This window comes from Cebus imitator, unplaced genomic scaffold, assembly GCF_001604975.1.
Source record: "Cebus imitator isolate Cc_AM_T3 unplaced genomic scaffold, Cebus_imitator-1.0 Scaffold1051, whole genome shotgun sequence".
Lineage (NCBI taxonomy): Eukaryota > Metazoa > Chordata > Mammalia > Primates > Cebidae > Cebus > Cebus imitator.
In genome coordinates, this window is record NW_016108366.1 from 31597 (window position 1) to 48766 (window position 17170).

The following is a 17170-nucleotide window of genomic DNA, read 5'->3' on the forward strand; positions in this document are numbered from 1 at the left end:
AAAGTCAGATGGGAGAGTCCAAACTCTGTGACAGTGTGAGAAGCACAAGATCAGTCCTGCATCAACATCCCATTGGAGAAAACTAGTACTATTCCCTTCATGACTGATGTCCACTTCATTTTCCAAATGCCTCCATGCTCAGAAGACAGCAGGGATGTCCAGGCAATGGGGAGTGAGAAAGTCCCTCAGCCTACCCAGGTCCTGCAGACCTGAGCCCTGGGATTTTGACTAAAGACAACCAATTCTCTGTTTTTAGGGAAGAGAAGAAGAAAGGAAACTGTAAGAATCAGGTCTTCAGAGAAGGAAATGGATTAGCAAAAGAGGGTCAACTGGACCAGTTTGAGTCAGATGTGCACAGTTTTACAAGACGAGGGGACACAGCTGTGATACCATCGGGTTTAAAGAACCCTGACCCTGGGTGAGCCTGCCGCGTGGCTCCTGTTAGAACTCAAATCCTGTTACAATAGAGATTCCCATGGAGGTCTCTGTCGTAAGTCTAATTGGAAAACACTCCCAGTTCCCCTGAGATTCTTCGGGACTTTCATCCTGCTGACCACAGAAGGATTATGTGCCCCCAAAGTGACACTGTGGCTCCTGTCAAGGTGAAGATGTGTCCTCCTGTTACAAAAACAAAGAAACAAAAAAAGACAGGAAAGCTTTGCCTTTAGAGACATCAAATTTTAGTACAGAATTGTAAATCTGGGAAGTTCCCTGGGGAAAATTGATAACAAGCAGCCCCAGGCCATGGCAGGAAGCCAGCCCTTAGCAGCACCTGCACCTGCCCCGAGACAGCCCCGTGCACAGCGTCCGGGCGCCCCCTGGTGGCCCCGCGCGCCCCTGCAGGAGGTTTGTGTCCGGGCTCACACGGGCCTCCCCTCACTGTGTCTCGCACAGTAATACACGGCCGTGTCCTCGGCTCTCAGGCTGCTCATCTGCAGATACAGCGAGTTCTTGGCGTTGTCTCTGGAGATGGTGAATCGGCCCTTCACGGAGTCTGCGTAGTATGTGCTACCCCCATTATAACTAATGGATGAGACCCACTGCAGCCCCTTCCCTGGAGCCTGGCGGACCCAGCTCATGTCACTGTTACTGAAGGTGAATCCAGAGGCCGCACAGGAGAGTCTCAGGGACCCCCCAGGCTGGACCAAGCCTCCCCCAGACTCCACCAGCTGCACCTCACACTGGACACCTGCGGACAAAGAGACATCCTGGTCAGAAACTGCCACACAGATTCAGTTTCTCTCACTCATATTCACATAACATTCAACTCATATTCCATGAATCACCTTTTAAAACAGCAACAAGGAAAACCCAGCAAAGCCCAAACTCCATGGCGAGTCTCCTTTTTCAGTCCTGAAAACTCAGTGGAAACACCTGTGAAAACCGGGGCTGGGCTCCTCTCCCAGAGCTGCAGGGTCAGGGCTGGGCTGCTTTTCATAAGCAGAGGGAGGGCCCAATTTGCATGTCTCCTGCTATATAGCAAGCTCTGGGGTGGGACGCCTGAGGAGAGGGCAGGGCCCCGAGCAGGTGAGAGTGTCCTGAGGAAGTTTGGAGAGATTGATACAATTTTGGAAAATGTAGTTTCTGATTAAAGCTTTGTTCTGTGATACACTCTTTAAACCTATAACGGTATTTGTATTTTTAATTTAAGTATAGTTTTATTCAGGTGCAATGGACCTGTGAAAACTGCATACATTTAAACTCAGCACCAATCGTCTTATCGTGCTGTGTAGTATCAATGTTATTCCCATGTCACAGATGTAAAATTATCAGCAGAAGCACAGATGGTAGGTACAATGTTCCCAGAGCTCACAGCTGGTCAGCGTGAGCCCGGGTATCTGGGCCTGTGCTTCTCACCACTGGGCCTGCCTGCTCCCTTAGCCAAGCCCAGCACACGGTGGGTCACCCCTAGTGACATTTTCAGAACTTTCTTCCTGTAATGAAAGTGTGGTGTGATGTGTATGCGCTATCGTGTTTACATAATGAGTGTAAAGAGAAGCACGTTTTATGCAGTTGTACTTTCATACATGTCAGACTTTCATCATGTTAATGTCTATTTTTCCATCAAAGCATACTGAACAAATTATCCATTCATTTGTTTGTAACACTATTCTTGAGACATTATTGCTATACATTAAATATTGCATGAAGTGTGCTGTTCAATAAGTAGGCAAGCCGAGCTCAGTGGCACACACCTGTAGTTTCAGCTTCTTAGATGGCAGATGCAGGAGGATTTTTGGAGATCAGAAGTTGGAGGCTACATTGAACTATGATCCCACCACTGCAGTCCAGTGTGGGTCAAAGAGTAAGACCGCATGTCTAAAGACAAAAACAAACAAAAGGAAACGTAATTCCACCGGTTCTCACCTGTGCATCCACAAGAACCATCCAGATAATGAACAAACAAACCACACTTAAAAGTTTCCTTGTGCTCCTCTGCAATTCCTCCTTCCCAATTATTTTCTTCCCTCACCATATTCTGAATCAATATTTCATATTTACTACTTTAGTTTTGATTTTCAAAAATTTATTATACAGAAATTATATAGTGTGTGTTTTATCTGTGTGGCTTCTCACTCATCTTGTGATACAACCATGTTGACCATCAACAGTGTGTTGATTATATTGATGGATATTACTGCAGCAAATTAGCATGTCATTACTGTTTATCTGTATATCTTCTTCATATTTGTATGTTTTCCAGTTCCTGAGTATTACATGTAAATGTGCTACTCAGCTTGGAGATGTAGGCATCCTATACAAATATATTACTATTCTTACAACAACTACCAACTTTAGTGATCTGCAAATTAACCCATTTTCTTAAATACACCATATTTTTGATGTTATAGGACAAACAAGATATCTGAAATCTGAAGAGAGATGAGGACTTGGAGGGAAAAAAATCAGGAGCAGACTACAATTTTATCTGGGGCTGAGGCTGCCAAATGTCATTTAAGTTAATACAAGATTAAAGTATACATGTTCCGTGGGTGGTCTGAATTTGAATGTGATAGATAAATTATTGTTTAAATTCTCCGACTGTATACAGTTGAGGAATTCCTCCTGCTATTGAAGTCTTTTTCCTCACTGCTGGGGAAAGATCACAAAATGGGACAGTTCTGTCTGGGAAAACAAAATAGCAACTACAGCTGAAATGCATCCAGAAGCATTCTCTGTCACCACTACATTGCAAGAGAAATTATCAGAGGAGGTAAAGTCACCAAAACCACTGTTCTGGAGGCACTGGAGAGAGCAGTAAGAACTGGGAGGGGAGAGAGGAATGCACCAAGGCTGTTTCCAGACCCACCTCCCATCTTCCCTGAGGAATAACAGCTTTATTCTAAAGGAAAAGGTGGCAAAGAGGAAACTGCAGAAATCAGTGGGAAGACATAGTGGCTGCTGAAGGAACATCTGGGAAACAGTGAAGAGACACTTTTTCCAGGAATGGGAGTAAGACGCATGGATCAGCATGTCACCTGCAGAGGAAACAGGGACACCGGAAGGCCACACCCTGACTCAGGACTGTGATGCCTGCCGGGATTTGGCTTCCCCAGAAGGACAGAGAATGTCGCATTCAGTGCAACCCTCCCTTCCAGGCGGACAATTGCCAGGTCCATGTGGCTCTAGGATGACCTGCGTGAGCTGAAAGAGACAGAATCTCTCAGGTTAGCACAAGGATAAGGCCCAAAGCCAAGCAGGAAACAAAACCAAGGTGTCCCTGCGGGAATCTGAGTGTCTGATGGCTGCAGCAGAAATGCACTTTAATTCTGGCAGCCACTGCAAGAATGAGTTTCAAATCACTGAGACTCATTGATTAGATTCATGCAATTGTCCACAAGAAAGGCCTAGAAAAGGTAGAGTATAATCATCTACAAAAAATCAAAATGTCATAAAATAAAATAATTATCTGATGCAAGAATCCCAATAAAGATATTTGGGTTAAGAACAATTTTGTAGTAACCTGGATAAGTACTTGGAAACATTTATACCTCCTAACACCATCATGTTGGGCTTAGAATTGCAACAGAGGCATTGTGGGGGACATAAAAATTCAGTCTACAGCAGCACATTTTATCAATCAATAATTTTTATTTACTGTATTTTCTTAGAATAATTACCATTGATTTTTAATGGTTGAGATTTTCAGTTTTTTAACCAGATGTGATTGTTTCGATGGAAAGGTTCGGGGTCCTCATGCCACCACTTGGGTAATTAGATAACTCCATTCATATTTGTGTTTGAAGCTTCTCCACATTCTGAACGTTTTTCTCTTAAGCCGATTGCTGTGGTGGAATTAATTTGTCCTCCCTCTTTGATGTTATCATGTGCTTGTGAATACGGTTCTCCAGGTTTTAATGTAGTGAATCCACCTGTCCTTTAATTGGCTTTATTATGGTACCTTCCTGTATATTTTATAACTTTTAGGCAAATATTTTGTGTATTTTTTGATAGTTTCAGATTTTGAAGAGAGCTGCCTCTGGTAGGGTGTGTCCTCATGCCCACCTTGCCCTGTCTCCCACTCACTGACCTGCACTCTGTGAAGCCTGGGTCTCCCACTCACTGACCTGCACTCTGCGAAGCCTGGGTCTCCCTCTCACTGACCTGCACTCTGTGATGCCTGGGTCTCCCTCCTGCCATGTGCAGGGCTCTCTCTCGGAACAGTGTTCTGCCATCCACTGTCTATTCTCTGGTCTTCACATATCTGGGACTCTCTGGGTTTTCAGCTCCCTTTCTTCAACTACAAATCTACCTGGCTCTACTCCAACCCTGTGGCCTGGAGACTCCCTTAGGGAAGTGTCTGAGTGTGCATTCATCAAACGGCTGCTTTTGTTTATTTTCTTCCTCTCATTGGTCACTGCCTTTGTTGCCTGATGTCAAACAGCTTAAAATGTGTTTAAGAAATTTCACTGTGAAAGAAACAAACAAACCCATCCAAAAGTGGGCAAAGGATATAAACAGACACTTTTCAAAAGAAGACATGTATGAAGCCAACAAACATATGAAAAAATACTCAGTGTCACTGGTCATTAGAAAAATGCAAATGAAAACCACATTGAGATACCACCTCACACCAGTTAGAATGGCAATCCTTAAAAAATCTGGAGACCACAGATGCAGGATAGGATGTGGAGAAATAGGAACACTTTTACACAGTTGGCAGGAGTGTAAATGAGTTCAACCATTGTGGAAGACAGTGTGGTGATTCCTCAAGGATCTACAAATAGAAATTCCATTTGACCCAGAAATCCCATTACTGGGTATATACCCCAAAATTATAAATCATTCTATTATGAAGACACATGCACATGTATGTTTTTTGCAGCACTGTTTGCAATAGCAAAGACCTGGAACCAACCCAAATGCCCATCAACAATAGACTAGAAGATGAAAATGTGGCACATGTACACATTGGAACACTATGCAGCCATAAAAAATGATGAGTTCTTGTCCTTTATAGGACATGGATGAAACTGTCATTCTCAGCAAACTGACACAAGAACAGAAAATCAAACACCACATGTTCTCACTCATGGGGGTGTTGAACAATGCGAACATGTGGACACAGAGAGGGCAGCATCACACACTGGGGTCTGTTTTTGGGGGCTAAGGGAGGCATAGTGGGAGGGAGGGATAATGTAGGGAGAAATGTCAGGTATAGGTGATGCGGGGATGGAGGCAGCAAACCACCTTGCCATGAATGTACCTATGCAACAATCCTGCATGATCTGCACATGTACCCCAGAATCTAAAGTACAATTTTTAAAAAAGACATTTCACTGTGGTTTCCAGCTATTTCTGGTGGAAAGATACATCTGGTCTCAGTTGTTACACCTTGTATGAAAGTGATCACCTTCAACACAGTTATTCAAACTAATGTTATGATGTCCACTGAGGTTTATCTTGCAATATTTACATATAGATACCCAACAGACACTTTTGTAGAAATGATACAGCTTATATATATTATACATACATGATATATAGCATATACTATATAGATAGTATTTGGCAAAATGGCCACATGGTTAGGGTGACCCACGGAGGCTCTGCCCCACGTGGGTCCCTGCTTTGGCTGGTTAGGGTTAGCGTGTCCATCCTCAAAGGGTTAGGTGCTGTTGAAGTTTATGGCCTGCCACACCCTCTGCCTGTCTCTCAGTGTCCAGAATGCTGAAGCAGCTCCATAAAGGAGGGAAGATCTCAAATTTTCTTATGGAGGAGACAGAAATATATACATGATCTTTGGTAAAATTAGCTACAGACCAATATTCCTAATATTCATAAATATACCACCTGCCCAATAATAATCAACTATCTTCCACAAGACTTTAAAAGAATCACACACCATTACCAATTCAAATTTACTTTGAGATGCAGCAATAATTCAGTGTCCTCAAATCAATAAATTTGGTATGCCAAATTAAGAGAATAAAAGGAAAAATTCCATTAACTTCTCACCAGACGCAAAAAATTACATTTTAAAATGCAAAGTTTCATGATAAAAACTCTTTACGAAGTAGTTATACAAGAAAATAACCTGTAAATAATAAAAGTCATTATGAAAAACCATAGCTATTAACCTACTTACTAGTGAAAGATTAAAATATTTTTTTCCAATATTTGTAACAAGGCAACAATAAACTTGGAGACATCTTACTCCTAAATTTCAAAATTAATTACAAAATTGAGTAATAAAAACAAGATGTTATTGGCATAAATACATGTAGAGAGGTCAGAAAGAAGCTGATATATTAATGGCAAATTAATTTCCAAGGTGACAACCAAGAATATATAATGACTAAGTCATAGTCTCTCCCAAAGAGGGTATTAGAAAAGCTGGATTTACACATGGAGAGAATTAAGAATTTTGGGTTAGAATTAATACAAAAATCAATTCTAAATGAGTTAAAGTGTTGGCCTGCAATTGTAAAATTTTCTCTCCAGAAAAAAAAATAGAAATGATTTTCTACGTTTTACATTAAAAACACAGACAACAAAAGCAGAATTGAACAAGTGGGACAACCTCAGAATAGAAAGATCCTGCAAAGCAAGGAAAAAATTCCAACCTACAGAAGGGAGAATATAGTTGAAAGCCATGCATCTGAAAAAGTGTGAACATCCAAGCTATACATGTACATTTTAAAACCTTGCTACCAAAATGATCATAGCCTAATTGTAAGATGTTCAGTTTTACACCTTACAAAATTGTAAGAACATAGATCTCATGTTAAAGTTCCTTCTCCCTGGGCAGGTATACATTTTAGGGTATATTTGGCTAGGCTATACTTTGCAGTTAGTCAATCCAACACTAACCTAGATGGTGTTGCAAATATACTTTATAAATGTTACTAAAAGTGTCATCAGCTGACTCTAGGTTAGGAAGATTGTCATTGATAACCTGGGTGGGCCTGATTCCATCAGAGCAGAACTGGAGTAGGTGACATTCCATGGTGATTGTCACCGCAGCTCTCTCTGCGACATCCAGCCTGCACGTACTGATGACCTGTCTCATGGACATTGAACTTCCCTTGCCATCCCCTCAAACTGTCATCCTCTATGTCTCACAGAAAAGTGGCGTGTCCATCAGTAGTTTGTCAAACCTGAAAAACAGGCAGAAAAAAAGACAAAAAAATAATATTTATTTGAGGATGGCCATCACAATGGGAACATGCATTCAGGGAAATGAAGACCAGGGCTTTGAAAGAAAAATGAGGAGGGTTACATGAACAGTTTGAGACAATTATCCTGGGATAGAAGGATGAACAACAAGGGTGATGTCAGTGTAAGCTTGGACAGGCAGTTGCTGGGCAGATGTACCTGGAGAAGAAATTAATTTATATTTTTTGTGGCCTTTGTGCAAGGTTGTGGTTTTGCAGTCTATTTATGAAAGTTCTTGTTATCAGGGATGAGTGTGAGAACCCTCCCTCATGGCCTTCTCCAGCTTCATTCACTGGTGGCTCCATTTTGATTCTGACAACATTGACACCCACTTCATAACACTACTGCTGAAGAAGGTGACTCAATGACAGTTTGCCCAGCACAGGATCAATTCCACATCCACATCTCATGTTGACCAAGTAAGCTTATCCCCTGCAGTTCCCATGGGCTGTATACATTCCCAGATGAGTCTAAACACAACACAGTGGAAGCTCCTGAGCAATGGGAGTGATGAAAGTCTCATCAGTCTCTCCCATGTGGCTGCAGGAGCCATAGCCTGAGACCCACCTGTGCTCTAGGAAAAGAGCTTCAGCTGTGGAATTTAGATCACAGAAGCCACATTTAATTTTTCAGGGAGCACAGAAGGCCAATGAAAAAGGAAGAACAACAACTAAAAAGAAAAAGGAAAAACATAGATGGCAGGCAAAGGCATCATCAGATCAGTGCTGATTGCGATTGTCACACTGTAGTGTCAGGAGAAGGATCAGACGTGAAACCTGTGAGGTTCTACATGACACTGACCCTGGCCGGGGTTCTCTCTTTGCTCTAATCAGAATCCCTAAAGACTATTCTATTCAGGGAACCTTTCTGCAGTTCCCGTCCTGAGTCTGAATGGAGAAGTCTCACCAGGCACTCCTGAGCTTCCTCAGGACTCTGATCCTGGTGACCATGGTTGAGGACTTTTCATGTCTGTAAGCATCACTCTGCATTTTGTGGATGCGAGAAAAGATTTTCATATTAAAATAATAATTTTAAAAATACGTAGAGATGACACTGGTAATCACAGAATTCTGAACTTAGGGGTCACTAGAGAAACTATAAGAGGAAGATGAAGTCCCACATCCTGACAGGAAGTCAGTCTCCCTGTGCACATGCCTCTGGGTTTGAGCGCCCCCTGCAGCTGATTCCCCCCCAGCATTCTTGCAGGGAGGTTTGTGGCTGGGCTCACACTGACTTCCCCTCACTGTGTTTCTTTCGCACAGTAATAGACAGCCGTGTCTTCAGCTCTCAGACTGTTCATTTGAAGATACAAGAAGTTCTTGCCATTGTCTCTGGAGATGGTGAATCTGCCCTTCACGGAGTCTCCATAGTATGTGCTACCACCAGCACTAATAGCTGAGACCCACTCCAGACCCTTCCCTGGAGCCTGGCGAACCCAATCCATGTCATAGCTACTGAGGGTGAATCCAGAGGCTGCGCAGGAGAGTCTCAGGGACCCCCCATGCCGAACCAAGCCTCCCCCAGACTCTACCAGCTGCACCTCACACTGGACACCTGCAAACACAGAGACATCAAGGTCAGAAACTGTCACACATATCCGCTGTTTCTCTCACTCATGTCCACTCAGAATCAATATCTCTATTTTTCCATGAATCACCTTTTAAAATAGCAACAAGAAAAACCCAGGTCAGCCCAAACTCCATGGTGAGTCCTCTGTGTTCGGTGCTGATCACCGAATAGAAACACCTGGTAATCCCAAGGCTGGGGCTCCTCTTCCAGAGCTGCAGGGTCCAGGCTGGGCTGGTTTTCATCAGGAGAGGGAGGGCCCTATTTGCATGTCTGCTACTATATAGCAAGCTCTGGGGCTGGACGCCTGAGGAGAGGGCAGGGCCCAGAGCAGATGAGAGTGTCCTGGGGGATTTTGATGACAATGATTGTGTTTGGGAAAATGTGCTGTCTTATTGTGAAACCATTCTGTTATAAATATTTAACAACTACCGCATTTTTAATTATGTTTACCTATGTGTATAAATGGTGTTATTTAGAAGTCAGTGGTTTCTTCATTTACAGATGTAAAAGTGAACCCACACATGGAGGGGCTGTGTATGTGTCTAGGGGCTCATATCTGCCATGAGTGAGTCCCAGTATCCAGGACTATGCTCCTCACAGCTGGCCTCAATTGCTCTCTTAGCCAACACAGGACAGAGCAAAACAGGCCTAGCGTGGTTTGCAGAATCCACTTCTTGTCACAAGAACCTGTGTGATTTTGCTGCATTTCTCTAAAAATACTGAGACAACTAGGCTTCAGACAGATAAATTTTTAGGTATACGTGACATTTAACATGTTTATTCATTTCTTCCTATCATCCCTTTTTTGGTATAAAATTTCAGTTGGTGACTTGTAATAAATTTCATGAGCTTTGACAGATAATAAAATTTACATATTTAACTTGTACAATAGTAAACTTTGAAAAAAACCTGTTTTCAAGAAGGTGTTGAATCAATTCCCATCAGCATTCCTCTTGTTCTATTATATATATATTTTTTGTTTTTTCTCCATGTCTTCTACCATTATTTGTAAAATTACTGATATTTTCATATTTCTGTAGTTTTTATTTTCTAAAATTTATAAGAATGAAATAATATAGTATATACTATTATCTACTTGGATTATTTTTCTCAAGAGAAATGCTGAGAATTAAATCTTTTTGTTGTGTGTATTTAATGGGTAGCATTTCAGCAAACAAATGTAGTGTAATTTGATTTTTCTATTATGTTGCTAATTGATATTTGAAATTTGTATTACTTTGGGTCTTACTAATAAATCTGCTACTCATCTTGGTAATGTATATAGATGGTAAATTATATGTGAATTATAGAAATACATTTCTTTTTACAACAACAATAACAGATAAACAAGAGAATGTGCTGTTTGGCAAATTTTCCTTAATATTTTAGATATTTGAAGTTATGAGCTAGAAAACAAATCTGTAAATGAAAGAGTACCTGAGACTAATCTGAATAGATTTGGGACCTTCATTTTTCCAGGATTAAGGAAATGCAGTGACACAGCCTCAGGGAGTCCTGATGATGTGGCCCAAGGTGTCTGACAGGACTTGGTTTATACAATTTAGGGAGACATGAGACATTAATGCATGTATGTAAGATGTACATTGGTTTGGTTTAGAAGCAGAACAACTCGAAATGGGGAGATAATTTCCAGGTTATAGGAAGGTAGGAGACAAATGGTTCATTCTTTTGAGTTTCTGATTAGCCTTTAACTGAATGCACAATTTACAGAAATAGTCGCATAGGCCTTAGCCTGGCTTAGTCAAACAATACAGCAAAGGTAGCAATCAGATATGCATTTGACTTACATGAGCAGAGAAGTGACTCTGTCTGTCCCTGGTCATAAGGGTTTTCCTTGTGGTCAAATCTGAAGGAGATCTGCAGTTTTTAAAGATCTTAGCAGCTATCATTTTAGGGAAAGAATGAGAGGTGGATTTGCTCCAAACAGATTTTAGCTTGATTTTTCCCTTTGGCTTAGTGATTTTGGGGTCCCGAAGGTTTATTTTCCTTTCATGAACATGGAAATCTTGTGAAAATGAGTTCTTGTAGAGAGAAACAAAGACATGGCGGTAGCTAAACTGAGGCATATGAAATATCACCTGTTACAAGAAAAAGCTGCAAACATCTAATGGATTGCTTAAATTCCAAAGAGGTAAACGTGTTGTCATGTGAAATTCTCCATAACCACATACTGAAGGGCATGATAAAGTTAATTAACTATGGCCTGAGAAGAACTTCATGCTTCTACGTTTGAGTCCTTCTGGACAAACCGAATCCCTACTTGAATAGGGAGACAACATTGAAAACCTAACTTAGGAGTATGCACCTGTAACAATGGCTGAGTCCTGGCCAATTCCAGCAGACATACCTCAACCACGCATACACTCTTGAGTTTGCTAACTGTGTTTAAATAAGACAAATCACTTCTGATTTTTGTACATCATTAAAAAAAACCCATACATCTTCTTCCACCACATGGCTGCAATTAAGTCTTTTTTGAATCAGCTGTGATTCTGGGGGCTGTCCAATTCATGAATTATCAATAGCTCAATTAAACTGCTTTAAACATAATTTGGCTGATTGTTTTTCTTATCAGGATTCCTACCCAATTGAATCCCTTTGCTTTAGAATGGGGACAGTCAGAGAAATCTTGTGTGAGAAGCATATGGTGTCACTAAAGGGGAATTCTGAGCCAGGGCACAGCCACTTTGTACTGGGCTAGAGTCACTGTAGGAATACACTCTTACCAGCTCAGACAGAAACATTCCTGCAGGGTCGGGGCTGGGCTGCAGGGGGCGCTCAGGACACACCCAGTGCAGGCTCCCTCCCCAGAGCAGGTGCACAGGAGGCTGGGGAGGGGTTCCTCTCAGGGCCTGGGACTACATTAAAAAATCTAAAATAAGTATTTCACAAGGACTGCTGATGTGTGAATAAATATCTTATCCAATTGTGATCATTTATCAAGCTGGATGTTGTGATGAGAACCACTATTACCATGGGGATTTCAAACATTGCTATATATCTTAATAGTAAGCAGTGGGAAGTCAGGAAGAGATCCTTTCTTATAAATAAGTGCCATTTTGGGAAAAACACACACACTTCCAAAATAATGGGTTCACATATTAAGGTCTAGAAATGGTTCAAGTTGCCGCTGAGACATTCAAATGTGGGTTCAAAGTGTGGTGTGTGTCCTGGGGGAGCCTGTTACCCAGTGGGGGAACCTCTGTCAACTCGGAGTTCAGGGGTCTGTTGGGGACAGATGGCTTCTAACAGGATTACGGCTTGAACCCTCAGCTTCTACAATTGTGTCGTCCATGTGCCTGTCATCTATTTGCTCTTTCTCATACTAGGTCAGGAATTAGGCTATTAAATAGCATCCTTCATGCACATGCAAATAACTGAGGTGAATATGGAGATCTCTGTGCCTTGAGAGCATCACCCAACAACCACACCCTCCTCGGAGAAGCCCCTAGAGCACAGCTCCTCGCCATGGACTGGACCTGGAGGATCCTCTTCTTGGTAGCAGCGGCAACAGGTTAGGGGGTCCCCAGTCCCAGGACTGAGGGAGAAACCAGGCCAGTTAAGTGAGACTTCACCCACTCACAGGTGCAGCTGGTGCAATCTGGGGCTGGGGTGAAGCGGCCTGGGGCCTCAGTGAAGGTCTCCTGCAAGGCTTCTGGATACACCTTTTCCACCTAGGGTATGCATTGGGTGTGACAGGCCCCTGGATAGGTGCTTGAGTGGATGGGATGGATCAGCAGCAACACTGGGGAGCACTGTTGCTGGGTGTAAACCGAGTTTGAGGAGAAGTGCGTGTGTGCCAGGAACCCTGCACATGTAACGAGCAGGATCCATGGTGAACCTCTGTCTCAGAGCCTCTTCCCAGGTTTGAGTGTCCTGCTCAGGTGTCAGATGACACAAACCCATTCCTCCTCTGAAAGAGCATCCTTCTGCTGAGTGTCAATGCATCCATTCCCACCCCCGGGGCAGGAAGGCAGGTGACAGAAACAAGCAGGTTTGCGGGACAGAGAGGGAGGAAAAGGGATAGGAACCAAGGAAACACCTTGTTTCCAGGACGTATAGTCTAAAGTCCCACTGCACATTTTGGAGTCCCAGCTGAAGCTGGAGATTCTCCATTGTGAACTTTCCTTGCACAAGATGGTTCTTGGGGTGTGAGGATTGGGGGAAATGCTGAATGAGTTCTCCTCTTTGCTAAGCCCAGGGTTCTCACCCTCTGTGGAACGTGGTGTTTTCCCTGCCCGGTTGAGTCACCCCTGCTGATCCCCTACCTGCTGCTCCCCAGGTTTTGCTTCTTTGTTCATATTCTTATCCTTTTCTGGATTTCTCTTCATGGAGGTCCCTTGGTAGCCTTGAATGACAGCATAACCTAGGTCACCACATCTTAGCAGGTCTGAGGACTCTTTTTGTACCACTGTAAACACACACACACACACACACACACACACACACACACACCAGATCCCCACATCCCCTTTCAATTCCTTACAGGAAAACACACAACTGTCTTGGAGGAATTGTTTGCATGGGCTATGGGAGCGACAATGAGGCATCACTCTTCTCTGAGGATACAGGATCTCCATGTCCAAAGAGAAGAAAGGCTGCAGGTGCACAGGAGCCCAGTATTTCAGGATCTGGGACAGGAATCACAGAAGATCAAGTACAGCAGGACTGGCCAAGAGGAACAAAGCACTGATGGCAGATTTGAGTGAGGAGGACAAGGTGAGGCTTGATCTTATGTCTTTTCTCCTTCTTTCTGTTGATGTGATGTGTCACACTGATTGATTTGCATACGCTGGACCATCCTTGCTTCACTGGGATAAACTGTACTTGGTAACAATGAATGATTTTTAATGTGTTGTTGAATTGGGTTTGCTAAGATTTTCTTGTGGATTTTTGCATCTACATTCATCAAAGATATTGGCCTGTAGGTTTTTTTTTTACTTCCTTGTCTGGTTTTCATATCAGGGTAGTACTGGTCCCATACGGCAAGTTTGAAAGTATTCCCTCCCTCTCTATTTTTTTGAATATTTTGAGCAGTGTATGTATTGTTTCTTCTTTAAATGTTTGTGATAATTCAGCAGTAAAGCCATCGAATCTTGGGGTCTTTGACGGGAGAGCTTTAATTACAGCTTTAAATTTGTGACTTGTCTTTGTCTCTTCAGGGGTTGGTTTCCTGCTGGGAAACACCAGAGTCAAAGGTGATCTTGGGTCGAGGCTTTGTGCAGACAATATTGTGGCATCAGCCACTTCTATGCGTTTGATGGAATGGAAACAGAGGCTGAGTGTGGAAAAGGAATGACTACTGGCCCAAAAGAAGGGGACCCTCCAGAAGTGTCTCTGGTCTCAAGGTGGTATCAGGCTGCAGCAATTTGGCTAAAGGAATGGGTGGTGGGAAGGGAGTACAGAGTTTGCTCCTAATCTGGGGCAATACGGCTGCATGGATTCCTTCCAGCTCTCCAAATTGAGCTCAGGGTTTGCAAGCACTGAGGAATTATTTTGTAGAAAGGATTGATGATATGTGTGATTGCCATGGGCCTCCTGTGGTTGTTTTTATTTAACTTTACTCAACAGGGGTAATCTCATGTGATTCTGGGTCTGTGTGAGCCTTTCACTATGAAGCTGCAGAGACACGGTGCTTTCACACAGCCCTACTGGGCTTCTAATAACCACAGGGACCTCTCCTCTCCCCTGCTTCCCCCTAGGTCTCTCCTTTCAACTATACAGTCTAGTCTTAGCTGTTTATTCCATGCTGTGGTTCTGTCATATGGGATAGACAAATGTCAGGCATATCTATTCAGCTGCCATGCTGAGGCATGGACACTGGATATTACTAGCCATCTCCAAAAACTGTCATCCTCTATGTATCACCGAAATGTGGCGTGTCAATCTGTATCTTGTCAACCCCCAATAACAGACACAAAGAGACTCTAAAACATGACATTTACTCCAGGATGTGTATTGCAATTGAAATGTGTGTGGGTGCATTCAGGCTGGTAAAGGCAATTAAAGTATTAAGGAAAAATGGGGAGGGTTACAGCGGCTGTTTTGAGGCAATTATCCTGGGCAGGAAGGATCAGTCACAGGGTTGACATTGCTGTGAGTTTGAACAGGCAGTTGCTGGGCAGATACACTTGGAGAAGTAATTGTTTGAAGGCTGTGGTGGCCTCTGTGCAAGGTTGTGGCTGTGCAGAGTCTACTTTTGACAGTTCTTGCTCTCAGGACTATGTGTGTTAGACCCTCTGTCATGGCCTTCCACAGCTTCATTCATTAGGATTTTAACACAAGTGGCTCCATTTTGATTCTGATACATTTCACAAGCTCTTTCTAACACTACTTCTGAAATAGATGACTCTGACAGTTTGCATAGAACAGGGTTAATTCCACATCCACATCCCATTTTGTTCAAGTAAATTTATCCCTTCACTATTAATGGCCAATTGCTTTCCCAGATGAGTCTACACACCACACAGTGCAGGTTCCTGAGCAAATGGGGAGAGAATTAAGTCCCATCAGCCTCTCCCATGTGGCTGCAGGAGCCAAAACCTGAGCCCCACCTGTGCTCAAAGAAAATGCCTTGAGCCCTGGAATGTAGACCACAGAGACCATCTGTTTCTTCTTCAGGAAGCAGGAAAAGCAAATATAAAGGCAAAAAGAAACACTGCAAAGAAAGAAAATGAAATAGAATCAAAAGAAGCCCCAGATCACTGCTGATGCTGATTGGATTTAGTGTCAGGAGAAGAGTCAGACGTGAAACTTGTGAGGTTCTACATGACACTGACCCTGGCCCAGCCTCTCTGTTGGCTGTGATCTAACTGCTTAAGGACTGTTCTAGTACCAGAATCTCCCTGAGGTTTCTGTCCTGGGTCCAATTGGAGAAGACTCACCAGGCACCACTGAGTTTCCTCAGGACTCTGATGCTGGTGACCACGGTTGAGGACTTTTCATCTCTGTAAGCAACATCTGCATTTTCTGCATGTGAGAATAGGTCCTCATATTAAAATGATCTTTTTAAATTTATGTCTAGAGGGATAGCATTAAGAAAAATACCTAAGTTAGATGACAAGGTGACAGATGCAGCAAGCCACCATAGCATGTGTATACCTAAGTAACAAACCCACATGGTCTGCACATGTCCCCCAGTACTTAAAGTATAATTCAAAAAAAATAAAATATGAAGAGATGATAATAGTAAACACAGAATTCTAAACTTAGAAAGTTTCACTAGAGAAACTATCAGAAGAAGATAAAGACCCACATCCCAACAGGAAATCAGCCTCCATCTGCACCTGCCTCTGGGGTCGACTCTGACCAGTGGCTCCTGAGCGCCCCCTGCGGCTGATTTCGCTACAGTGTTCCTGCAGAAGATTTGAGTCTGGGCTCACACTGACTTTCCCTCACTGTGTCACTCTTACAGTAATACACGGCCATGTCCTCGGCTCTCAGGCTGTTCATTTGCAGAAACAGTGAGTTCTTGGCGTTATCTCTGGAGATGGTGAATCGGCCCTTCACGGAGTCTGCACAGTATGTGCTACCAGCAGTACCAATAGTTGAGACCCACTCCAGTCACTTCCCTGGAGCCTGACGAACCCAGTGCATGCTATAGCTACTGAAGTTGAATCCAGAAGCTGCGCAGGAGAGTCTCAGAGACCCCCCAGGCTGAACCAAGCCTCCCCCAGACTCCACCAGCCGCACCTCACACTGGACACCTGCAAACAAAAAGACACCCTTGTCAGAAACTGTTACACATATTTACTGTTTATCTCAGTAATGTCCATTCACTCTCATTTTGCTATTTCTCCATGAATTACCTTTCAAAACAACAACAGGTAAAACCAAGCTCAGCACAAGCTCCATGGTGAGTTCAGTCTCTGTGTTCAGTTGTGATCACCAAATGCAAACACCTGAAAATCCCAGGACTGGG

At 43.0% G+C, this 17170-nt stretch overlaps 3 gene segments (V, D, J or C); all 3 read right to left on the reverse strand.

Annotated features, from left to right (window-relative positions):
* Positions 1-851: 851 nt before the first annotated feature.
* On the reverse strand, positions 852-1404 carry LOC108298709. The segment is given in 2 exon segments: positions 852-1189; positions 1287-1404. Coding segments are annotated over 2 exon segments (375 nt in total).
* Positions 1405-8899: 7495 nt separating this feature from the next.
* On the reverse strand, positions 8900-9420 carry LOC119469934. The segment is given in 2 exon segments: positions 8900-9213; positions 9317-9420. Coding segments are annotated over 2 exon segments (360 nt in total).
* A 3243-nt stretch (positions 9421-12663) lies between these two features.
* LOC119469933 lies at positions 12664-17170 on the reverse strand. The segment is given in 6 exon segments: positions 12664-12787; positions 13501-13597; positions 13736-13880; positions 15081-15115; positions 16647-16955; positions 17058-17170. Coding segments are annotated over 6 exon segments (756 nt in total).